The sequence below is a fragment of the Halichoerus grypus genome, chromosome 8, assembly GCF_964656455.1.
Source record: "Halichoerus grypus chromosome 8, mHalGry1.hap1.1, whole genome shotgun sequence".
Taxonomy (NCBI): Eukaryota; Metazoa; Chordata; class Mammalia; order Carnivora; family Phocidae; genus Halichoerus; species Halichoerus grypus.
Window position 1 is genome coordinate 137,218,901 of NC_135719.1, and position 27,572 is coordinate 137,246,472.

The 27,572-nt window shown below is 37.0% G+C and overlaps 1 protein-coding gene across 1 annotated transcript in view; it reads right to left on the reverse strand.

Moving 5' to 3' along the window:
- The window catches only part of EML5 (EMAP like 5), a 168,591-nt gene that overhangs the window by 136,032 nt on the left and 4,987 nt on the right, over positions 1 to 27,572 (reverse strand). Inside the window, exon 2 of the mRNA XM_078054081.1 lies at positions 2,380 to 2,539. Within this exon, the coding sequence (XP_077910207.1) occupies positions 2,380 to 2,539 (160 nt within the window). The remainder of the gene's footprint in view (positions 1 to 2,379; positions 2,540 to 27,572) is intronic.

Here is a 27,572-nt window from a genome sequence, read left to right on the forward strand (position 1 = left end):
TTCCACTAAGAAATCTGAGTCCCTGTTTGGTGTGCATTTATATAAGTAGACTTTTCAGGTTCTAATTATTCTCAATAAGGCAGACTTCTGGTATTAGAGTGGATATTCAGTCCATTTAGAAGAAAGCCTCTGGGAAAATAACATTCAGCATTACTACCAACAGAGAAACTCATTCATTGGATAAATCTTAACAGAGCCCTTACAGTTTCAAATCTAGTAGAAATGTAAAAATCACACAATATTTCCCAGTTGATATCTCATGAACAGTTTATAGATATTAGTGAATAGATATGTTCTCAAATATATTTTTTAACTAAAGCATTTTCTCATTAATATAATTTCAGAGATACTCTTCTTAACTTAATCTTCAATTGGCAGCAGTTCCTTATAAGTTTTAACTATATTTAAGATGGATGAGTTCCTTCTGAAATATCAATCACTACCTCCTAAGTTCCATGTTTGGGAGGCAGGAGAGTACTGCGGTTAAAAACACGAGCTTTGGAGTGTGACTGACCTGGGTTTCCGCTCTGGCTCCATTTACTAGCTGTGTAACCTGGGGCAAGTTATTTAACCTCTCTAAGTCTCAGTTTCTTTATCTGTAAAATAGAGATAATAATAATATCTATTTCATAGGGTTGTTGTGAGGATTAAATAAGATAAGGTAAGCTTAGCACAATGCTTGGTACTTAGTATGTGCTCAATAACTTTTAGCTGTTATGTTTTTTTATAAGCTTAAATTTTTAAGTAACACTTTTTCATGAAGATCTGTGATAATAAAATACATGTACCCAAGGCTTTTCTTATAAGTTACTTAAAATAAGCAAAATTAAAGGCCTTTCAACTAGGAAAAGCTATAGGCATGACTTCCTTGTCTATATTAAAGAAGTTCCTCAACAATGCAATATCTTACATTTAGAAAGAGCAATTCCAAAATTAGGAAGAAAACATCTGTGTTTAAAGTATACAGAAGCTTATTATAGTTAATACATCTTGGACTTCATAACACTTTTGGTAAATGATTAAAAAAAAAAAACTGTGGAGGTTTGTTTCATAAAATTTAATCTCCTGTGAGCTAGGTAAAGAGTATTAATCTCTTCCTTTAAAAAAAAGAAAATAGGGGTGTCTGGATGCCTCAGTCTTAAGCATCTGCCTTCGGCTCAGGTCATGATCCCGGTGTCCTGGGATCGAGCCCCGCATCGGGCTCCCCGCTCCGCGGGAAGCCTGCTTCTCCCTCTCCCACTCCCCCTGCTTGTGTTCCTGCTCTCACTATCTCTCTCTCTGTCAAATAAATAAAATCTTTTATAAAAAAAAGAAAAGAAAATTGATATGAGGACAGTAAGGGACTTGAAAAACAATAGCAAAAATGGGACACGAGTTAAGGTTCTATAATTGCCAATCACTGCTACATAGTGATATTAAACCTAGAAGCACATTTTTCCCCAAATGAAAGGTTCCAGTTAAGTCTTTAAAGATCTCTTACCAGACTCTTAAGTCATATTAATCTATGCTACTCAAATAAGCTATTCCTCAGAGTTATAGATAAAATATCTACTTATCATTTTCAAGGGAACACAATGTAATCTGTTTCTGTAAAATCTCAATCTATAAAATTAATTTTATGAACTGAAAAGCAGGTAACTAAAATTTTTCTAAAAATTAAAATGATTTTTAAAGTCTAATTTTAACATAAAAATTTAAAGACTATAAATTAACCATATCTGCAAAATTCAACTTCTTACTACTTCTTAAATATGTGTTAGGTATAACAAGTTCCATGACAGTACCACAAAAAAGTTCTTGGCATGTTTAATTTTTTTTAACAATCATTAACTAGAGGTAGATAATAATTTGGGAACTGATAAGTAAATGGAATGATAATTATATCCTTTGTTTTCAACTTTGATTTTGTATAAAAATAGCTCATATTATAGGAGTTGCCTCTATTTTCAATAAAAAATGTAATTTTAACAGAAACCTTTAAAATAACTGAAAATTAAAATGTATACAGCTCTACTTTGAGAAACCTAGTTTTCCTAAGATGTCTCCCATCTGTCTTACCAACGTACACTACCTGGAAAAGAATTATTTATATGTAAAATTTTCTAGGACAACCAGGTAATATTCTACTGAGTCAGAATCTCTTTGGCTTTCATAATAGCATTAATTAAAAAGTTCCCGATACATGAAATAAAGACTCCTTATTGTTCTTATTTTTCTTATGTTCATTAACTATCCACCCAACCTACCTACCTCTACCCTTGAACAAACAGGTACTTTTCATCTATTGCTTTCCAATTTAATATTTATAGATATATAATCATTTTCCTATGGTACACATTTTTAAGATATAGTTAGGAAAAGAGAAAAAATATCACATACCTGTCCATCTAAGTCGAATGCTAAACAGGCTATACCATGTGTATGAACATCCTTTAGAACTGATATGGTCTGCACAGTGTATGAATCCCAAACACAGATATAAGGCTCTTTCCCAACTTGTCCTGTTGCTACTAATACTCGTTCAGGATGCAATGCAAGGCTGCAAAATAAATAAACAAATAAATTGACTTAAAATTGCTTATAGAGCTTTTATAGTATTTGATACATGTAAACTTTATATATACCAATGCAAAAATTAGATGTTATCCATTTAAAGTAATATTGATTTAAAATAACTTCTACAGGGGCGCCTGGGTGGCTCAGTCGTTAAGCGTCTGCCTCCAGCTCGGGTCATGATCTCGGGGTCCTGGGATCGAGCCCCGCATCGGGCTCCCTGCTCAGCGGGAAGCCTGCTTCTCCCTCTCCCTCTCCCACTCCCCCTGCTTGTGTTCCCTCTCTTGCTGTGTCTCTGTCAAATAAATAAATAAAATCTTTAAAAAAAAAAACTTCTACAAAAATCCATGCTAAGAGTTATTACTTGACTAGTATATATATGTGATAAGCAGTTTGATGATAGACTTCATAATCTCTGTAATATGATACAGTGTAAACTTTGCAAGAAAAGAATTCTCACAAGGGATCAACTGCACCACAGTAACAAATTAGTAGCAACCTCACCATATGCCATTTTCCTATTTGGTATTCATCTGTTTTTAAGCCCTCTCTCCCATTTTACTCTTTTATTGGGTAGCATTAGACCAAATCTTAGTGTCCAAAAATAGTATTTAGCGGCACTCCTACAGTAATACTTTAATTACAAATCCCATTCTTAATTGAAGTAAAACTGCTATGTAACATAAGTTTCAGGTATACAATATTATAATTAAATATCTGTATTAATCTCAAAATGATCACCTCCAAAAGTCTGGTTACCATTTATCACCATACAATTGACTTCCTTCACCCATTTCGCCCACCCCTCAACCACCTACCCTTGTAGTAACCCTTGTAGTACCACCACTACCCTTGTGATAACCACCAATCTGTTTTCTGTGTATGAGTTTGTTTTTATTTGTTCTGTTTTTTTAGATTCACATATGACTGAGATTATATTTTTTACTTTCTCCTTCTGACTTAGTTCACTTAATACCTTCAAGGTCCATCCATGTTGTTGCCATCTGATTTCACTCTTTTTATGGCTGAGTAGTAGTCCATTGTGTATATATAACATATATATATGTATATATAAATCCTAAATAAATAAATATATATATAGATTATATAGATTATAATACAATGTATATATTACCCATTCATCCACTGGTGCACATTTAGATTGTTTCCATATGCTGGCTATTGTAAATGATGCTGTAATTAACAACAGGATGCATATATCTTTTCGCATTAATGTTTTCATGTTCTTTAGATAAATGCCCAGAAGTGGAATTGCTGGATAGTATGGCAGTTCTTTTGTCAACTTTTTAAGGAATAGCCACAGTGTTTTACATAGCAGATGCACTAATTTACATTCCCAGGGTTTTATTTACAAGTGTTCCCATTTCTCCACATCTTCTCCAACACTTGTTTTTTCTTGTCTTTTTGATGATAGCCAATCTACCCTTGTGAGGTGGTATCTCATTGTGGTTTTGATTTGCATTTTCCTAATAATTAGTGATGCTGAACATCTTTTCATGTGCCTGTTGGCCACTGATTTATCTTCTTTGGAAAAATGTCTATGCAGATCCTCTGCTCATTTTTTAAATCAGATTTTTTGTTAAGTTGTATGAGTTCTTTATATATTTTGGATATTAATCCCTTGCCAGATATGTAATTTTGGCAAATATCTCCTCCCATTCAGCAGGTTGCCTTTTCCTTTTGATGATGGTTTCTTTCACCATGCAGAAGCTTTTTAGTTTGATATAGTTCAATTTGTTTACTATTGCTTTGGTTTCCCTTGTCTTTGAAATCAGATCCACAACTACACTGCTAAGACTGATGTCAAGGAGCTTACCAACCTGTTTTCTTTTAGGAGTTTTATTGTTTCAGGTTTTAAAGTTTTTAATCCATTTTCAGTTGATTTTTGCGTACAGTATAAGATAGTGGTCAAGTTTCATTCTTTTGCATGTGGCTGTCCAGTTTTCCCAACACCATTTATTAAAGATACTGTCCTTCCTCCATTTTATGTTCTTGGCTCCTCTGTCATAAATTATGCATATATGTGTAGGTTTATTCCTGGGCTCTCAATTCTGTTTCATTGATCTATGTGTCTGTTTTTTGGTTTTCTTTTTAAAGATTTTATTTATTTATTTGACAGAGAGAGACACAGTGAGAGAGGGAACACAAGCAGGGGGAGTGGGAGAGGGAGAAGCAGGTTCCCCGTGGAGCAAGGAGCCCGATGTGGGGCTCGATCCTGGGACCCTGGGATCACGACCCGAGCCGAAGGCAGATGCTTAATGACTGAGCCACCCAGGCGCCCCTGTGTGTCTGTTTTTATGCCAATACCATATAGTTTTGGTTACTATAACACAAATCTCATTTCAAGAAACAGAAAAGTCACCCATAGTTCACAGAAAATAATCTGAGTCTTTAAAAACAAGACAAAGACCTAACAGCTGGTAATGGTTTATGTACATCAGCAGAAGGCAGAGAGTGAATATATATTTCTCCATAAATTTTTCTACAAGTAGATTTAGATTATGAGATTCACCTTTGGGAGGAAAAAAAATCACTCCTGGCATCAGAGTGAAGGATGAATTCAAAGTGGGAAAAGTTAGGAGCATATTAAGACAGAATCAGTTGGGGACTCCTGGATGGCTCAGTTGGTTAAGCATCTGCCTTTGGCTCAGGTCATGATCCCAGGGTCCTGGGATCAAGTCCTACATCAGGCTCCTTGCTCAGCAGGGAGCCTGCTTCTCCCTCTGCCTGCTGCTCCCCCTGCTTGCTCAGTCTCTCTCTCTCTCTCTGACAAATAAATAAATAAAATCTTAAAAAAAGACAGAATCAACTGATTGGATGTAGTGAGTAAGGGAAAGGGAAGGGTCTAAGATGACTCTAGGATTTCTGGCTTGGGCATCTGAATGGCTTAGATGGTATTCATCAAGTCAGGGAATACTAAATGAGTAACCAGTGGGAGGGAAGATAAGTGGGAATGGAAGGTCGGTTCAACATATAAAACAAACCAATATAATATATTAAGAGAATAAAGGTCAATCCTAAAATAAATAAATAAATAAATAAAGGTTAAAAAAAAACTCACATACTTTCATCTCAACAGACAGAAGATGCATATGACAAAAATCCAACCTCTTTTGTGATAAAAATATACAACTATGAATTAAAGAGAACGTTCTCAATCTGATAAAGGGCATCTATGAAAACCCACAGCTGTGACCACATTTAATGGTGAAAGCCTGAAAGTTTCCCCTCTAAGTATAGGAACAAAACAAGGATGTCAGCTTTTGTCACTTCCATCCAACACAGTACTGGATATTCTAGCCAGGACAATTAGGCAAGAAAAAGAAACAAAAGGGAGAAGTAAAACTGTATCTACTTGCAGATGACATTATCTTGTATACAGGAAATCCTAAGGAATCACAAACAATAATAAAATAAATCCCAAGTAAAGCTAATAAATGAGTTCAGCAATGTGGTAGGATACAGATCAATATAAAATATCAGTTATATTTCTGTACACTAGCAATGAGCAATCTGAAAATTACATCAAGAAAACAATTTCACTTATATTAGCATAAAAAAGAAGAAAACACTTAAGAATAAACTTAACAAAAAAATACAAGACTTAGGGGCGCCTGGGTTGCTCAGTCGTTAAGCGTCTGCCTTCGGCTCAGGTCATGATCCCAGGGTCCTGGGATCGAGCCCCACATCGGGCTCTCTGCTCAGCAGGAAGCCTGCTTCTCCCTCTCCCACTCCCCCTGCTTGTGTTCCCTCTCTCGCTGTGTCTCTCTCTGTCAAATAAACAAAATCTTTAAAAAAAAAAAAAAAGGTACAAGACTTGTACACAGAAAAGTACAAAATACCATTAAACAAAATCTAAAAGATCTGAATAAATGGAAAGATACATCATATTCCAAGCCTGTGATATAGTTAAAATGGCAATACTTCCTAAATTGATCTAGAATTAAAACCAATCCATGCCAAAATACCAGTTGCTTGTCTTGAAGACATTCACAAGCTGATTCAAAAACTGAGAATAGCTAAAACAATCTTGAAAAAACAAAATTGGAAGATTCAGACTTCCAATTTCAAAACTTACTATAAAACTAGAGTAATCAACACAGCATGGTACTGGCATTAACAGAGGTGCAGATCGTGAAACAAAACTGAGAGTCCAGAATTAAATCAATACATTCATGGTCAACTGACTTCCATTGAAGGGTGGTGCCAAGATAATTCAAAGGAAGAAGATGGTGTTAGGACATCTGAATATCCACAATGCAAAACAAAGAATGTGGACCCATACCTTAAACCATATACAAAAATCAATTGAAAATGTGAGAGCTAAAATAATAAAATTCTTAGAAGAAAACACAGGCATAAATCTTACTGACCTCAGATAAAATAAGGGTTTCTTAGATATAAGTGACAAAAGAAAAAATAAAATGGGCTTCATCAAAATTAAAAACTTTTTTTTAAAAAGATTTTTATTTATTTATTTGAGAGAGAGAGAGAGAACGACCAAGAGAGCACAAGCAGGGGGAGCAGCAGAGGGACAGGGAGAAGCCCTGCTGAGCAGGGGGTGATGCAGGGCTTGATCCCAGGACCCTGGGACCATGACCCAAACAGAAGGCAGACACTTAACCGACTGAGCCACCCAGATGCCTCCAAAATTAAAAACTTTTATGTTTCAAAGGACAACTATCAAAAATAAGAAAACAAAACACACAAAATGGGAGAACATAACTGCAAAGATTTGATAAGGGACTTATATCTATAATATATAAAGAACTCAACAATAAAACCACAAATAACCCCATTTTTTAAATGGACAAAGGATTTGAATAAACATCTCCCCAAGGAAGATAGACAAAAAGCACATGAAAAGATGCTCAACATCATTAGCCAGCAGGAAAATGCAAACCTAAATCTCAATGATATACCACTTCCATGATAAAAAAAAAAAAAAGACAGTATGGATGTGTGTGTGTATACACACACACACATGTACACACACATATATATGTAAATGTAAAATATATGTAATTTATATTATTATATGAAGTACTAGCAAGGATGTGGAGAAAACGTAACTTTCAAATATTGCTGTGGGACTATAAATTCTACTCCTACATTCCCAAGAAATGGAAACATATGTCTACAAAAAACTTATACACAAATGTTCACAGCAGCATTACTCATAATAGCCAAAAAGTGCAAACAACCAAAAAGTTCCTCAACTGAAGAATGGATAAAATGTGGCATATTTCCATGCAATGAAATATTATTTGGCAATAAAAAGGAATAAAGTCCTGATATACATTACATGAACATACCCTGAAAGCATTTACATTAGATATATAAGGGCCACATATTGTATGAATCCATTTTGATGAAATGTACAGAATAAGCAAATCCATAAAGACAGAAATGAGGATAGGGTAGGTGCGTGTTTAGATTTATAAGAAACCACCAATTTCCCAAAGTGCTTGTGCCATGTTATACTCCCAAAAGGTATGCAATTTTTTTTTTTTTTAAGACTTATTTATTTATTTGACAGAGAGAAAGATAGCGAGAGAGGACATACAAGCAGGGGGAGTGGGAGAGGGAGAAGCAGGATTCCTGCGGAGTAGGGAGCCCGATGCGGGACTCGATCCCAGGACCTCAGGATCATGACTTGAGCCGGCAGACGCTTAAGGACTAAGCCACCCAGGCGCCCCAGGTATGCAATTTCCAGTTGCACCATATTCTCATTAATACTTGGGGTCATCAATCTTTCTTATTTGAATTTTCCTGATGAATAATATTGACTAATGTTTCTTATAATCTGCTCAAGTCTTAGCCATCTTAATTGGGTTGTCTTCATAGTTTTGAGTTTTGAAACTATTTTATGTATTCTCAATACAAGTCCCTTTGTCCAACGTGTGATTTGCAAATATTTTCTCTCAGGCTGCAGCTTTTCTTTTCATTCTCATAACAGTTTCTTTCATAGAGCAAACATTTTTATTTTTATGAAGTCCATTTCATCAATTTTTTTTTGTTTTATAGACCATGCTTTTGCACAACCAAAGGTAACAAAGATTTGCTCTTAAGTTTCCTTCTAAAATCTTTATAGTTTTATGTTTTACATTTAAATCTATCATCCAGGGGTGCCTGGGTGGCTCAGTTGTTAAGTGTCTGCCTTCGGCTCAGGTCATGATCCCAGGGTCCTGGGATCGAGCCCCGCATCGGGCTCCCTGCTTAGCGGGAAGCCTGCTTCTCCCTCTCCCCCCCACCCTCCCACTTGTGTTCCCTCTCTCACTGTGTCTCTGTCAAATAAATAAGTAAAAAATCTTTAAAAAAAATAATAAATCTATCATCCATTTTGAGTCAATTTTGTATAAGATGTAATGTAGATTGGCTTTTGCTTATTTTTTCATATGGATGTCCAATTTGTTCTAGCACCATTTATTGAAAATACTATCTTTTCTCCATTGAATTGTCCATTTTATCAAAAAATCAATTGACTATGTTAATTTGTCACAAACTGTACTTTATAATTTTGTTCCACTAATCGATGTATCTATCATTTCACTAATACCACACGGTCAAATTACTGTTGCTTTATAATAATCCTTAAAATTGAGTACTGTGAGTCCTCCACCTTCCTGTCTTTTCAAAATTGTTCTGGATATTCTAATTGCTTTATTTTCCCTATAAGTTTAGAATCAGTTCGTATATCCTAAATACCCTGTTGGGACTGGGATTAAATAAACTCTATAGATCAATCTGAGAAGAATGGCCATCTTTACTACATTAAGTCGGCCAATCCATGAACATTATATATAATCCATTTTTAAGTTCTTTGCTTTGTTTTTCCAGCTTCATTTTATAGTTTTTAGTATACAAATACTGCATAGATTTTGTTAAATTTATGCAAGATTGTTTCTGAGTTCTTATAAATGGTATTGTTTTAAAATTTCAGTTTCCATTTGTTAATTGCTGGTATGTAGAAATGTGATTGATTTATGCACATTGACCTTGTATCTTATGACCTTGGTAAATTCACTTACTAGTTTTAGGAGTAGTGTGTGTATGCTGTAGATTATTTGGAAATTTCTATGTAGGCAATCAAATTATCTTTTTCTTCCCTTCCTCCAGGTCTTTTATTTCTATTTCTTGCCTTATTACACTGGCTAGATCTTCTCGTACGATGTTGAATTAGGAGAGGAAAGAAAGGAATTATCTTTTTCCTGGTCTTATAAGGAAAACATTCAGTCTCTCACTATTAAGCATAATGTTAGCTGTAGGTTTTTTATAGATACTTGTACAGTTAAGGAAGTAGCCTTCTATTCTTAGTTTGCTACTCATTTTAAAATACACGAACAGATGTTGAGTTTTGTCAAATTCTTTTCCTGCATTTATTGAGATGATCATGATTTTCCTTCTTTAGTCTCTTAATACAGTGAATTACCTTGATTAGTTTTCAAATATTGAACTAACCCTGTATTCCTGAAATGAACCCCTTGATCATGATGTATTATTCTATTGATGGATTTTATTTGATTAGTTTACTGAGAATTTTTACACCTATGTTAATGAGGAATAGTGGTCTGTAATTTCCTTTCCTTCTAATGTCTTTGTCTGGACTTCATATTAAAGTAATGCCAGTCTCATAAAATGAGTTGGAAGTATTCTCTCCTCATCTATTGTCAGTAAGAGCTGTGTGGAATTGGTATTATTCCCTCTTTAAATGTTTGGCAGAATTACCAGTGAGATCATTTGTACCTGGGGATTTCTTTTTTGAAATGTTTCAAACTACAAATCCAATTACTTTAATAGATAAAGGGTTATTCATGTTATCTATTCTGCTTGGTAAGTTATGATAGCTTGAATCTTTCAAAGGAATAGTCCATTTCATCTAAGTTGTCAAATATCTCTATGTATAGTTGTTCATAGTATTCCTTTATTATCCTTTTAATGTCTTTAGGTCTGCAGTGATAGCTTGATGAATATTGGTAATTTCCATCTCCTTTTTGTTCTTGGTAGTCTAGCTGGAAATTTATCAATTTAATCAGTCTTTTCAAAAAACTAGCTTTTTGGGGCTCCTGGGTGGTTCAGTTGGTTAAGCAGCTGACTCTTGATCTCACCTCAGGTCTTGATCTCAGGGTCGGGAGTTTAAGCCCCACACTGAAAAAACAAAAACAAAAAAACACAAAACTAGCTTTTGGTTTGATTTTTCCCTACTGTTTTGCTGTCTTCATTGCTTTCTGCTCTTTATTATTTCCTTCTGTTTGCTTTTGAGTTTAGTTTGCTCTTCTTTTTCTAGTTCTAAAGGTGAAATCTTAGATTACTGATCTTCAACCTTTTTCCTTTTTAAATATATGCATTTAACACTATAAATACCCCCCTGAAACAATGCTGTAGCTGATTTTCACACATTTTAATATGTTTTCATTTTCATCCACTTTAAAATATTTTGATTTTCCTGTTTTCTCTGAGTTAGTGATTTTTATTTCATTAAGTTTAGAGAACACATTTTGTATGATTTCAATTCTTTTAAGTTTGTTGAGGTTTGTTTTATAGGATATGACCTATACTGTTGGTAAAACTTCCAATGGCATGTGAAAAGAATGTATATTCTGTTATTACTGACTCATGCTATTTGCTATGCCATGGGTAATAAAGTTCTTTATCTCTGACCCAGGAATTTCATGACTATGCTGACACCCAAGAAACAATAAAAGTCTAACTTATCAGTTTGTAAAAAGGATGAAAATATATTCCATACTGTTTCCTATGATGCTATGACATATTACCACAAGTTGAGCATCTTGACATAACACAAATTATCTAAAGTTCTGCAGGGCAGAAATCCAGTTATAGCTGGGTACTCTGCTTAAGGGTCTCACCAGGCTGGTGCGCCTGGGTGGCTCAGTCGTTGAGTGTCTGCCTTCGGCTCAGGTCATGATCCCAGGGTCCTGGGATCGAGCCCCGCACTGGGCTCCATGCTCAGCATGAAGCCTGCTTCTCCCTCTCCCACTCCCCCTGCTTGTGTTCCCTCTCTTGCTGTCTCTCTGTCAAATAAATAAATAAAATCTTAAAAAAGAAGAGTCTCACCAGGACAAAACCAAGGTATCAATACAGCTTCATTCCTTTCTGGAGTCTCTGAGGATGAATCAGCTTCCAAGTTCAGAGTGTTGGCTGAATTCAATTCCCTGTGGTAAAAGGACTGAAGCTTTTGTTTTCCTGCTGGCTGTCAGCTGAGAACTTCAACCTCCCTAAGGCTGCCTGCATTTTTCATTATATTGCCGCCTGCATCTTCAAACCAGCAATGGCACAATGAGTCCCTCTTTTCAAGTTTGGAATCTTTCTGACTTCTACTACATCTCTTCTGATTCCAGCTGGAGAAAGCTATCTATTTTTAAGGGTTCACATGATTAAATTAGGCCCATCTGGGTAATTCAGGACACTCTCTTAAGGTCCATACCTTAATTATATCTTCAAAGTCATGTTTGGCATTTAACAACATATTCGCAAATTCCAGGGATTAGGGAATGGATATCTTTGCAGGGGTGGGGACTGGGGGCGGTGGGGACTGGGCGTGGGGTGGGGATGGGCACAATCTGGCTACCACACACTCAAGATACTGAGTTCACTAGGGAATTCTTTACTTCCATTTTAATATTTTTCAGTTCTAAATATTCCATTTTTCTACAGCTTCTACTTCTTTACTGAGAACTTGTAACATTTGTTTCACGAGCATTCCCCTTTACTTCACCGAATATAGTTGTAACAACTGCTCTAAATTCTTTGATAATTCCAACATTTACATCATCTTGGGGCTGACAACTGTTGTCTAAGTTAAGAGAATTTCCTAATTTATTGTGTGATAATTTTGGATTATGTCCTGGACATTTTGAATATTGTGTTATAAACGCTGAGCCCTGTTAAAATCCTCTAGAGAATGATGATTTTTGGGGGGTTTTTTTGTGTTTCATCTGGCAAGCAATCCAGTTAGGTTCAGGGTACATGTCCCAATTCTCCTTCTGTGATTCCAATGTTAGAATTTTTAAAGCCTTTGTAGTAGTACCAGATGTACACACCACAGGGGCCAATCTGAAATCTGGATGATTGTAATTTAGTTCTCAAAGGCTTTGGTATGCTGTTTCAAATTAGTTTCAACCACATGCAGTGTAAGATTGAGTCTGGGACATCAACTGTAACTCTTTAAGATCCCTTCTTGAACTCCCTGCTCTCTATAAACTTCCTTTCTCTCCATCTCCCAGGGGCTCTTCTTCATTGTACTATGACTAGAAGTCCAGAGTATGAGCCTCTGTACATTGTCATGCACTTCCTACAACTGGGTCTGACTCTGGGCAAAAAGCACTTGGCTTATGTTTTAACTGGTTATCATATTCCTGCATTGTAAGAGTTCTTGATATATTCTGGATACAATTCTTCTCTCAAATATATGTTTTGTAAATGTGTTTCCCAGTTTGTGGATTGTCTTTTCATTTTCTTAGTGGTATCTTTTAAAGAGCAGAAGATTTTTTTTAAAAAAACTTTATTTTGGACTTATTTTAGATTCATTAAAATGTTGCAAAAATAGTACAAACAGTTCTCTTATATCCCTCACCCCACTGTCCTAATATAAACATCTTATATACCCCGGGTATGATGACCAGAAAGAGGAAATTAACATTAGTACTATACCACCCTCTAAACTACTTATTCAAAATTCACCAGTTTTCTCACTAAGGTTTTTTCCTGTTTCAAGATCCTATCCAGGATCCTAGGCTGCATTTAGTTGTTATTTCTCATTAGCAACTTCAGTCTCTGTAACAGTTCCTTTGACTTTCCTTGTCTTTCATGATGGTCACTTTTGAAGAATACTAATCAATTATTTTGTAAACTGTCCCTTGATTTGAACTTGTAACATGTTTTCCCATGATTGGAGTGAGATTATGCATTTCTCGCAAGTATACCACCAAATTTTTATTTGTTCTTCTTAGTGCACCACATCAAGGAGTTCAATTAAGGATGTCAATATGCATTATTACTGATGATGTTTACCTCAATTCCTTGGATAAGTTGGTGCTTGCAGGGTTTCTTCACTGTAAAGTTACTACAAAGTTTCTTGTAATCAAAATGTATTTTAGGAGAGATGCTTTGAGGTTATGCAAATCCTGTTTCTCCTCAAACTTTCATTAATTTAATTTTATTCTTTTTTAAAGATTTTTTTAATTTATTCATCTGAGACAGAGAGCCAGTGAGTGAGAACATGAGCAGGGGAGAGCGGCAGAGGGAGAGGGAGAAGCAGGCTCTCCACTGAGCAGGGAGACCGATGCGGGACTCGATTACAGGACCCTGGGATCATGACCTGAGCCAAAGGCAGACACTCAACCAACTGAGCCAACCAGGTGTCCCAACCTTTCATTAATTTTAGCATCTATTACTAGACCTTGCCTGAAATCGTTACTACCGTACTATTCAACTTATGTGATCCTCTTAGTTCCCTCTTTTCTCCTACATTTATTAATTGGAATTCTATCATAAGGAAGAAATATCTTTTTAAATTTTTTTTAAAGATTTTATTTATTTATCTGAGAGAGCGAGAGAGAGAACGAGCAAGGGAGGGGCAGAGGGAGAAATAGAGAAACAGACTCACTGCTGAGCACAGAGCCCAACAAGGGGCTCAATCCCAGGACCCCAGGATCATGACCTGAGCCGAAGGCAGACACCTAACCAACTGAGCCACCCAGGTGCCCCTATCTTTTTAATTTTTTTAAAAAAAATTTTTAGTATACTTAACACACAATGTTACATTAGTTTCAAGTGTACAACATAGTTTTTCAACTTCTATGTTATGGTATGCTCACCATAAGTGTAGCTACCATTTGTCACCATACAACACTATTACAATATTAATATTATGCTCTTTTATTCCCGTGACTTATTCAGTCCATAACTGGAAACCTGTATCCCTCATTCCCCCTGACCTATTTTGTCCATCCCTCTATCTCTTTTCCCTCTGGCAAATATCAGTTTGTTCTTGTATTTTTAGTTTGATTCTATTTGTTTGTTCATTTGTTTTTTAGATTCCATATGAGTCAAGTCATATGGCATTTGTTTTATTTCACCCTCCAGATCCATCCATGTTGTTGCAAATGGCAAGATCTCATCCTTTTTTATGGATGTGTAATATTCCTCTGTGTGTGTGTGTGTGTGTGTGTGTGTGTAAATATACCGCATCTTCCCTATTTATTCATCTATCAATGGACACTTAGGTTGCTTCTATACTGGCTATTGTAAATAATGCTGCAATAATAAACATAGGGTTTCATATATCCTTTAGAATTAGCGTTTTTGTTTTCTTTGGGTAAATACCTACTAGGAATTCTTGGATCATATGGTACTTTTATTTTAAATTTTTTGAGGAACTTCTATACTGTTTCCACAGTGGCTGTACTAATTTATATTCCCACCAACAGTGCACAAGGGTTCCTTTTTCTCCACATCCTCACCAACGCTTGTTATTTCTTGTCTTCTTTATTTTAGCCATAGGAAGAACTATCTTTTCTCTCTTATTTAGTTAATCCATTGTTTATATCAGTTGAATTCATGGATATTTTAATTCAAGGGTCAATAACAAACTTTTTCTGTAAAGTGACAGATAGTAAATATTTTGGGCTTTGCATGCCATACAACCTCTATTACACCTACTCAACTCTGCTGTTACAATGTCAAATCAGCCACTGACAATACGTAAGCCATGCAATCTCATTGGGAGCAATATCACTTCCATGAGGTTTTGTAAAAATTGGTCCTTGTGTGAAGGTCTTACTATTTTTATGAATAAAGCATAGATACATATAAGGTACATACATTGATATACGGTATATCTGTGGTAATAGAATTTTGTGGTGAGTTGGGGCAATTAAGAAAAAAAAAACACCTAAAAGGGCTTCTTAGAGGAACTATTAAAAAAAAGATTGCAAAAACAGTGGCGCCTAGGTGGCTCAGCTGGTTAGGTGTCCGACTCCTGATTTCAGCTCAGGTTGTGATCTTAGGGTTGTGGGATCAAGCCCCGAGTCAGGCTCCACGCTCAGCGGGGAGTTTGCTTGAGATTCTCTCTCCCTCTCCCGCTGCCCCTCCCTGCACACTCTCTCTCTCTCTCAAATAAATCAATCTTTAAAAAAAAAAAAGTTGCAGAAACAAACAGTCATGTTTGTTTTCCAATAAAATTTTTACAAAAATAGGTAGCAGGCCATATTTGGCCCACAGTCTGTTTTTTGACAATTCCTGTTTTATTCTATGGGTTAAAATTCAATACTATCATTATTTATCTTATAGCTCAAATTGTTCTTTGACCTTCAGGAGATCCTTCAGGTTGGCTCCCTTATTTTTTCAACAAGCCACTATCTCTTTTGCATTTACCTACTTTGAGACACCACAATATATTCAAGGCTCATCCAGTATTTTTCCTGCTCCATCCTATAATTAACTACTTCTCTAGGAAGCCCTAGTTCCATTTATTGGAGAATGGTATTTAGAGAACAAGATCCGGGCAGTCAATGTGGTCATTGTTATGGAGTGTTATTCCTTCTAGGCTGTAGACAGAACTAGGAAATATATGTATATATACTAACCCATGTATATACATATATCTATATTCTGTATTTATGTGTGTATATATCTAAAAACATAAATTCATATTGATACCTCTGATTCTAATCCAAAACCACAAGCTTCATTGAGCACTTCTCCCTTTATGTATAACTTCTTCCTCCAAGAGTAAGAAATTAACCTTTCATAATCTAAAGTCCATTTAAGTGTAATATATCCAAAGTTGTTTCAGCATTGCTAGCCCTGTGAGAAACAATTTGACTAACTAGATTATACCATTATCTATAGTTCTTTTCTGTCTTTATCCTTACAGTATTGTCAAGATACTGTTTTCACAGTTCTTTTAGGTTAAGTTGCTCCCTGCAAAGCTCAGTGATAGAGAGGAAAGAGCTTGCAAAACTGTGGGTAGAGGGGCGCCTGGGTGGCTCAGTTGTTAAGCGTCTGCCTTCTGCTCAGGTCATGATCCCAGGGTCCTGGGATCGAGCCCCGCATCGGGCTCCCTCCTCGGCGGGAAGCCTGCTTCTCCCTCTCCCACTCCCCCTGCTTGTGTTCCCTCTCTCACTGTGTCTGTCAAATAAATATTTAAAAAAAAAACAAAAAAACTGTAGGTAGAATTTCTTTTTCTCTTTTTACTTACAGTTATTTTATTTTACAGTCTTGGTATTCTCTGTTTAAGTAATGGTAAGGCTAGGGCTTTGCATAGAAATTTCATACTTGTGAAGTGATTATGCATTGTTTGGGGAAGAGATTTTGGAAGGCTACTTACTACACATCCACCACTGTCTTCAGTTACCTGGAAGTTTGAAAGTTTTAATTTTATTGCAGTTCAATTTATAATTTTCTTTTTAAGTCATCCATTTTATGCCCTATTTCCTATACTTTTCTTGTAAAAATTTTATTGTGTTATCTTTGATGTTTAAGACATATGACCCAATTTGAGTTAAATTTTGTATATGGTGAGATATAGTTGAGGTTCATTTTTGCCCCCTTGGATATTTGGTTATTTTAACATCATTTCCTGAAAAGGCTGTCTTTTAAGCATATTTTATATGTTAACAGGAACCATCTAGAAGTATCATCAAAATACTGATATAGGTGAATTAGGAGAATCTGTGGAGCAGGCAAAAAAGGGCAGGATCTCATGCACAGGTGGAGGGATTAATATAAGACAGGGGCTGGATGTACTACTGAAATCTGAAAGTTCTGATGGCTCCAATATTCTTTTTTTTCTTTTTAAGTGACAATGTAGATTCATTCTGGACTATCTACCATACTCACAACTCCTATTTCTACCAGCTAACACTTCCATAAGTAGTTAAACCTTGGACTAAAATTAAAAATGGGGCATCCTTAATTCACTATTTATATATTGACTTCCAAGTAATCAAATTCATCAGCATTACTAAGCAACTAACTAAAATTTCCCTTCCTCACAAAGACTTATTGACTTGAGTGTAGCATTAAGGAATAGACTCTGTAAATGACAAAATACTCAAAATGTATTTCTCCTCATGACTGTAGGCACTTTCATCTCAGACCAAATAATATAGGAACTGATACAAGTTTGAACTACCTTCTTTGTTACTAGAAGCCTACATTGAGATAAAGCCACCCCAATGAGCGAGCCTGTTTGCCAGGGCCGGCTGGGCTTGGAGCTGAGCTGGGCACACGGGGTAAGCAGATGAAAACATATGACTCCACTGTGCTAATGTTCTTTGACCCCGGCTGCACAACTGCCAACAAATAGTGTGAACTTGTAGCAAGTTCTCCAACTTCAGTATCTTCTGGTTAATGTTTCCCCTCTAGTTAATCACAGTCAGGACTGGAACCCAGGCTGTCCAACTCCCAATTCAGTGTTCTTTCTCTGCTAGGATATCCTTGTCATGGATCTGAAAAGGGATGTTGGAAATATATAGTTGCACTGGTGGAAACATCTGAATGCAAGAGCTGTAGTAGGCCTTGTAACTTATTTTGCTGCTACATTACACCCTGGGCATCTGGATTCTGAGTCCAGGATGGTTCTAATTTTCTTAATGAGAAAGAAAGCATGAGTGTTTTTCTAGTTATTCTTGGAATCAATATTACAATTAAGCTGTATTCCACATATTGCCTAGTACATTGCTGAACATATAGAACTCAACACTTACAGATGAGAGGGCTCAGAAATAGACCCCCATAAATATAATCAACTGATATTTGACAAAGGAGCAAAAGCAATACAAAGATAGTCTCCTCTTCAGCAAATAGTGCTAGAACCAGAAAATTACATGCAAAAAAGTGAATCTAAACACAGACCTTGGGGTGCCTGGGTGGCTCAGATGGTTAAGCATCTGCCTTCGGCTCAGGTCATGATCCCAGAGTCCTGGGATCGAGCCCCGCATCTGGCTCCTGGCTCAGCGGGGAGACTGCTTCTCCCTCTGCCTCTCCCCCTGTTTATGCTCTCTCTCTCTGTATCTCTGTCTCTCAAATGAATAAATAAAATCTTTTAAAAAATAAAATAAAAATAAACACAGACCTTACCACCCTTCACAAAAATTAACTCCAAATGGATAATAGACCTAAAGATAAAATATACAACTACAAAATTCCTAAAAGACCAACATAGGAAAATACCTAGGTATGGTGGTGCCTTTTTAGATACAACACCAAATACATGATACATGAAAGAAATAATAAACTGGACTTCATGAAAATAAAAAACTTCCACTCTGTGAAAGACATCAAGAACATTTGAAGACAAGTCAAAACCTGGGAGAAAACATTTGCAAAAGACACATCTGATAAAGAACTGTTATCCAAAACATACAAAGACCTCTTAAAACTCAACAATAAGAAAACAACCCAATTACAAATTAGGCCAAAGACCCTAACAGACCCCCTCATCAAAGAAGATATACAGATGGCAAATAAGCATATGACTAGATGCTTCACGTCATATGACATCAGGGAAATGCAAATCACAACAAGATACTACTACATGATTAGAATGGCCAAAATTCAGAACACTGACAATGCCAAATGCTGATGAGGATGAGCAAAAGAGACTTTCATACATTGCTGGTGGGAATGCAAAATGGTACAGCCACTTTGGAAGACAGTTTGGTGGTTTCTTACAAAACCAAATACACTGTTACCATACAATCCAGCAACTGTGTTCCTTAATATTTACCCAAAGGAGTTAAAAACTTCTGTCTACCCAAAAACCTGCACATAGATGTTTACAGGAGCCTTATTCATTATTGCCAAAACTTGGAAGCAACCAAGATGTCCTTCAGTAGGTGAATGGATAAATGAACTTAGTACATCCAGACAAGGGAATATTATTTAGCACTAAAAGGAAATGAGCTATCAAGCCAAGAAAACACATGGTGGAAACTTAAATGCATATTACTAAGTGAAAGAAGTCCATTTGAAAAGGTTACATACTGTATGATTCCAACTGTATGACATTCTGGAAAAGGCAAAACTATAGAGACAGTAGGAACAACAACTGATTGTGGGGGTAGTTAGGGAGTATACGGGCAGAGCACAGAGGATTTTTAGGTCAGCAAAAATACTCTGTATAATGATGGACATATGTCACTGCCCATTTGTCCAAACCCAAAGAATGTATAACACCAAGAGTGAATCCTAAGGTAAACTATGGATTTTGAGTGATTATGATGTTAACGTAGGTTCATCCTTGGTAAAAAGTGTACCATTCTGGTGAGTGATACTGATAATGGGCTATATATGTGTGAGGTAAGGGGGTATATGGGAAATCTGTACCTTCCTCTCAATTTTGGTGTAAACCTAAAACTGCTCTAAAAAAAAAAAAAAAAAAGGCTTAAAGGGAGGGGCCCCTGGCTGGGTCAGTCAGTAGAGCATGTGACTCATGATCTCAGGGTCATGAGTTTAAGCCCCACGTTGAGCACAGAGCTTACTTTAAAAAAAAAAAAAAAAAAGACTTAAAAGGAAATCTCTAAAACACAATAGTAGTATCTCCAGATTGCAAGATCATGGGTAAATATTTTTTTACAGCTTTCAATTTTCTATAATTGTATTCTATAATATATATCACTAATTTAAAAAATATAATAACTACCCTTTGAGGGGGAGGCCTATGAAGCCTCTCATACTCATTACGTCAACCTCAGACTCCTATGCAGTCTCTTTATGGTTGCAAAAATTGCCCTTTGCAAGTGCATGTCATCTGAATCTAACATCCAGGTCACAGGTAACATTCCTTACCATGCTAGTAGAGCCACCTTCTTTGGTGTTTTATGTGTTAAATACATTGTCCACAGATTAATAATTAGAAAAGTCACACTGCAACCAAGTAATGATGACTGTCTGTAGACTCTGTAGTTAGTTATCACCTATGTTGTAAGACTTAGAATGGCCTTTTACTTTCCATTCCTGGTTGGGAATTATGCCCTGCTCCCTGATCAACCATCTCTAAAGATATGGACTCTGAGGTGGTTAAACTTGATTATATTATCACCTTGTGGCTAATTTAAATCACACCATGAGCAACATCATACCAAGTAAAAACTGCAAATTCTTTAGAGTAACTGCTTGTGGCAACTGTAATTACGCTCCATAGGCTGAAATGAATACACAATGAGAGCTTCCACACCAGAGGCAGTAGTGTCCAGGACTGTATCTCCTGACCAAGAAAGTCAGTCCTACCCACAGTGAGGAAAAGAGATTCCAATGGATTGGGGGCAGAGGATGGATGTCCTCTACACTGGGAGGTGAAGTAGGTACATGATTCACAGGAAGAGCAGCACGATTTCCTTGACAAGGTGACTGTGCATCCCAGTTCGTCTAAGTGATTTGGGGAATGGGCTATGTACACTTCTCTTGCCATCGATTTATTTTGGGTCTTTAATTTCAATTAGGTGCTCCCTGTTATGCCACATCCCATGCTTCTAGCATCCATGACAATGACCACTCACTTTCTTGGGTTCTATCAGAAGGCTGACACCATCCATACCATGGCAAATTTAATACAACCCAGAATTCTCACTTCACATCCAACCTCTCTCTGCTTTATCCCTATATTCCCCAGCTTCTGAATTAAAAATCAGGTATTCTCCCCCCAATTGTGAAGAACAAAGTAATTTTTAGAGTGAAATCTGAGTTAACAACTCCTACAATCACAACCTCTTGTTTGCCAATCCAGCATTATAAGCTGCCCATCCCAGAAGAAAAAAAATTAAGAATTTTGTGGTGTTATGAATTGAGCCTGACTATAGACTCCAAAAAAGCTAGATCCGGTGTGCAATGTCCATCTTTGGTCCCATGCCTATCTCCTCATTCTAGCAATCAACCAACACCAAGGAGTTAGTGTTTTTCCCTATGCTTACTACTTCAGATAGATATACATGCCAGTGTCATAAGATGGACACTATATTCACACGTCCATTTAACAATTGAATCCACCTTTAAATAACATTGGCCAACAGAAGGTAATACTTTAGAAAGGAAATCCAGACACTATTAAGGTCTTTGTACCAGTTCTTGGTGTCTTTGGCCAATATGGTGATGCCATGTGCCACTTATAATTAGAATAGATACCACTGTAGCCTAAGCAACTTGTTTATGCTGGTTAGGTGTAACCCTTGCCAGTGCTATGCTGTCTCAGAATACTGATCCATGTTGAAACACAAGTTCTCTAGCAAGGAGAACTTGCTGGTCTCTAGGACTGAAGTGACTTGGCCTGCTGTTAGTGGCTGCTTTATGCTTGGGTAGTGGCAACACGTAGTCTCAAGCCCCACAAAACACATCATCCCAGCTACCTTCTCTGATTGGACATGAACCTAGTGTGTTATTTGAACTGTCTATGCAAGTACATCCACTTTAGAATTTCATAGGGTGGAGATGATCTGTCCTTTTGATGTATTCATGTTCCTTATCAAATATTAACATATTTGGTCTATCTCTGAGTGCAGACTCTGGCTCCAAAATGGAATTTATTAATGGACAATCTTGGGCTTTCCATGGTCCAAATTACTCAGGCAAACCCACTGCAACTGTTTTGAGTCTGTTGAAATCATCACCTGGGGCACTGAGTTACACCTCACTTGATACCATCCAGGATGCACGTAATTTTGCACATTAAGTGAACTTTCTAGTTCCCCAGTGAGTAAGCATTTTTCTGGATTGATGATGCATGATATCTATCAGTGTTTTAAGTCCCTGATGATACTGAGCAAATCCGTCAGCAAAAGACCATACTGAGGATTGCTTTTTTTTTTTTGGTAATAAATCTTCAAACATGGAGATTTATGCTATCCAGCATGGGGGGACCTTAGACAAGATCTGAAGTTTGTTTGTTTTTTAAGATTTTATTTATTTATTTGACAGAGAGAGACACAGCAAGAGAGGGAACACAAGCAGGGGGAGTGGGAGAGAGAGCAGCAGGGTTCCCGCTGAGCAGGGAGCCTGACGCGGGGCTCGATCCCAGAACCCTGGGATCATGACCTGAGCCGAAGGCAGATGCTTAATGACTGAGCCACTGAGGCACCCCAAGAGGTCTGAAGTTTTAAAGGGATTTCAATACTTAGCAAATTATCCACATCATTATATAATGCATAAAGTAAGTGAATAAATTTGACCAGGCTCTGAATTTTTTTCAGGTTGACTTCCTAGCCCAGCAGCTAAACATGGATTACTACTATATTTACAACAGTGGTTTTTCAACCCTGGCTGCATTAGAACAATCTAGTAAGCTTAAAATTTTAAAACAGAAGCAAACACCAACAAAGAAACTATACTCAAGACCTACCCTAAACAAATTAAATCAGAATTTCCAGGAATGAGATTCAGCCATTGGCGGTTTTATTATGTTTGCTTTGTTTTTTAACCGTCCAAGTGATTCTAATATATAGCCAGGGTTGAGAATCAGGAATCTAGAGCAGTGGTTTTCAAACTTTAGGCTATATCAGCATCACCTGAAGGTGATCAAAATGGATTGCTGGGTCTTGCCTATATCTACAGTACCTGATTAGGTCTGGGGGGAAGCCTAAGAATTAGTAGGTTTCCAGGTGATACTATGCTGCTGGTTCAAGGACCACACTTTGAAAACCACTGATCTAGAGCATGTTTTTCAAATTTTAATGTTTACAAATTATCTGAGACTATTAAAATACAGTCTAATTCAGTAGGTCTGGGGTGGAGTTTGAGATATGCATTTTTTTTTTAAAGATTTATTTATTTGGGGGGCGCCTGGGTGGCTCAGTCAGTTAAGCGTCTGCCTTGGGCTCAGGTCATGATCCCAGGGTCCTGGGATTGAGCCCCACATCCGGCTCCGTGCTCAGCAGAGAGCCTGCTTCTCCCTCTCCCTCTGCCTGCCTGTCTGCCTACTTGTGATCTCTCTCTCTCTGTGTCAAATAAATAAATAAAATCTTAAAAAAAAGACTTATTTGAGAGGGAGAGAGCGCGTGCATGCATGTGTCCAAGTGTACGCGCGGGGGAGGTCAGAGGGGGAGAGAGGGAGAGAAGGAGACTTCCCGCTGAGCGCAGAACCCCAACACAGGGCTCAATCCCATGACCCTGAGATCATGACCTTAGCTGAAATCAAGAGTTGGACGCTTAACCGACTGAGCCACCCAGGCACCTTGAGATCTGCATTTCTAATCAGCTCCCAGGTAATGCTGAAGCTCCTATGAGGCCCACACCTTTGAGTAGCAAGGAGCTAGAAATGACAGTCATGTGCCATCTATCACACAAACTAAAAGCTGCTGGAAAAATCCTGAAGAAGGCCAGTTTTGTATACTAATAAAGAAGTGACTCATTTTGACCTCCTGCTCATCCCTGTTCCAGCAATCACCTGGACATAGTCTCCTGGAAAGTCTTATGATTATAATGTAATTATTGTAAAACAGCTAGCATCTCCACTAAGGTGAAGCATTCCTCACTTTACTTGATATAGCTGATCACTTCCTTCTCTTGAAATACTCTTTTCATTTGACTTCCATGACCCCACACTCTTTGGTTTTCCTCCTGCCTCTCTGGTCACATTTTTTTTTTATCAGTTCTTTTTCAAGTTATACATTTAAATGTTGGAGTGCCACAGGAATCCATTTTTTTTAGATCTTTTCTCCATCTATACTTAATCCCTCAGTGATCTCATTCAGGTTCATGGCTTTATTAAACATCACCTATATACTAATAACACCTAAATTTATAGCAGCCTAGACTGCTCCCCTGAATTATAGACACATGTTCAACTGCCTAATTTACAACTCCATTTGATTGTCTATTAGTATCTCATATGTAACACTTATAAAACAGAGCTCATGATCTTTCTTTTCTTCCAAAACAGAAAATTTGCCCTTCCCACAGTCTTTCCCAATTCAGTAATTAGAAATTTCATTCTTTCAGTTGTTTCAGCCAAAAACATGATTATCATTGACATTTGTTCTGCTGGCACAAGTTGTATCTGATCCATCAGCAAATCATATTGCCTCTATCTTCAAAATATATCTGACCCTTTCTCACTACTTGCACTGTTACCACTCTGGCCCAAGCCACCCATATCTCTTGACTAGATTATTGCAACAGTCTCCTAAATGGTCTTTCTTCTTCCATCCTGCCCCTCTCCCTCAGTCTGTTCTGAACCTCGGAGCCAGAGTGACCTTGTTAAACCATTAAGGCAAATATGTCACTAACTTGATTCAAGTGTTCCAATAACTTCTGGTCTCAAATGGGAAGGCTAAAATAAAATCCTCTCAGCCCAGGAAGTCCTATGCAATCTGCCCCACCACCATCACTTCAGCAGACTCATTTCTTACTAATATCACCCAAATTCACTACACTCCAGCCACACTAGCTTTCTTACTTTGCCTCACACACATGAGGCATTCCACTTCAGGGCTTTTGCACATGATAGTTCCTTTGCTTGAAATGTCCTTCCTTTAAAATACCCACACAGCAGCACATTCCTTTATCTCCAAGTCTCTACTCAAGTGTTATACTTCACAGTGAGGCCTTCTTGACTACCATATCTAAACTCTTCCCAGTAGTCTCTAGTCCCTACCTCACTTTCCGGTTTTTGTTTGTTTTTTTAGCCCTTATATACAATATACACAGTTGGCCCTTGAACACAGATCCACTTATATGCAGATTTTTTTTTCAATCAATATACTACAGGGCTGTATTTTCTCTTCCTTAGGATTTTTAAATATATTTTTTAAAGATTTTATTTATTTATCTCAGAGAGACAGACAGATGTGGGGACCAATCCCAGGATCCTGAGATCATGACCCGAGCCAAAGGCAGACACAACCAACTGAGCCATCCAGGCTCCCCTTCCTTAGGATTTTCTTAAAAACCTTTTCTCTTAGCTTACTTCATTGTAAGAATATAGTATAAAATACATACGACATACAAAATATGTATTAAGCAACTGTTTATGGTATTGCTAAGGCTTCTGGTCAATTTGTAGGCTATTGGTAGTTAATTTTTGAGGGAGTTAAGTTACATGCAGGTTTTCAACTGCATGGGGGGAGTCAGTGCCCCAACCCCGGCATTGTTCAAAGGTCCATCCCGACCTTTGAACAATGAGTCACTTCTTTATATATATAAACACCATATAATATATATATTATATACTACACAAACTATATATGTATATAACATATATGTATATAGTATATATATAGTATGTATAGTATATATATTATATAAAAATATATATACACCAGATAATATATTTCTTGTTTATTCTGTATCTTCCCCCAGTAGATATAAACTCCATGAGGGTAGAGAATTTCATCTCTTTGGTTCACTGCTGTATCTCTAATGCTAAGAATAGCCCCTGGTAAATAATAGGTACTCAGTAAATATTTGCTGACAGAATAAGAAATACACATTTCCATGCTAAGATGTGTCCCAAATGCCACTGAAGAAAGTGTCTTAAGAAGGTGAGAGTGACCAACTGTGGCAAATGATGATGATAAATCAAAAAAGATGAGAACAGAGAGTTAATGGATGTGGCAACGTGGAGATCATTGGTGACCTTGACAAGGGCTGCTATGGTGAAACAGAAAGGACTAAATGGGAGGAAAAGAACTGAAGGGGCACCTGGGCGGCCCAGTCAGTTGAGCTTCTGATTCTTGGTTTCAACTTGGGTCGTGATCTTGGAAACGTGAGACTGAACCCTGAATTGAGCTCTGCACTCAGCGTGGAGTCTGCTTGAGATTCTCTCTCCCTCTCCCTCCATCCCTCCCACTCTCTCTCTCTCTAAAATGGATAAATCCTTAAAAAAAAAAAAAAAAAAAACTGAAGAGCGTGAGTACAAATAACTCTTCCAAATATTCTCTCTTAACATGAGACCACTGCATATGATGCTATACCTTCCCAGGATGCTATACTTTCGCTCATTTCTTTTGATGACATTTCCTCCTGTTTTCCTTAAAGACAGTTAAAGTACTATATTCACTAAGAAACATCATTTTGAACTGTTACGTCCCCATGTACATACCAGATTACAAGTATACCAGTGCTATCCCTAGTACACACAGTATCCTAAGTAATTCTTTACTGGACTGATTGTGTCTTTAAACTCAGAATATCTTCAGGCAGGATCCTTACACAAAGTTAATGCTCAATAAATACAGGTATCTCCCGTTTTTTTGAAAGTTCACGTTACGCCACCTGCTTCACAAAAGGCCTACATTAGAACCTGTTTTCACTAACTGAAAGGAATCAGAAAAGGAATTTAGCTTTTACAAAAAAAGGCGAAAAGCAAAAACAGCGTTTTGTTTTACTACTGCAAGCTGTTACAGAGCATAGACCCCAAGCAGGGAGAGTGGCCCCACCAAAACTCCTTGCTTGGATCTACACTCAGCGTCCCGGCATCAAGCCATCACAGCTCTGAACTGTGTCTGTGAGCACGTGTGCTTTGTATCTCAATTTAGTTTGTGCATCCATTAGCAAGATGTGTCCTAAGGTATCAGAAAAGCTAAGAGAAGTTATTTTGGGGGTCTAGGAATGCACAAAAATTTTTCCATATAAATTAATGGTAATTGCTTCTTTGCTTTATACCACTGTGGCTTAAAAAAGTTTCATGGGAACATGCTACTTTCAGATAGTGAGGAAACCTGTATTTCTTTGAGGTGTTTTTGTTTGTTTTTTTAGCCCTTGAAAAGGCCTTGAACAGTAAGTTCTTAATGGTTCTAAGAATTTATTATTCTATGTTTTCTTTCATTTATATCCAAAATATATTTTGTTAGTTCCCTGCATATTCAATTAGACCTTATAAAACAATAGTAATTATAATGCAAATCTAAAAATTTGACTTTTCCCTTAATAAAGATACATTTTACATTTATGACAACTTGAATTATTCCAGATAATTCCTACCTTTCCCTGAAAACATCTTTTAATTTTATCCCTTAAACTATGCACTATTTATAAAACAA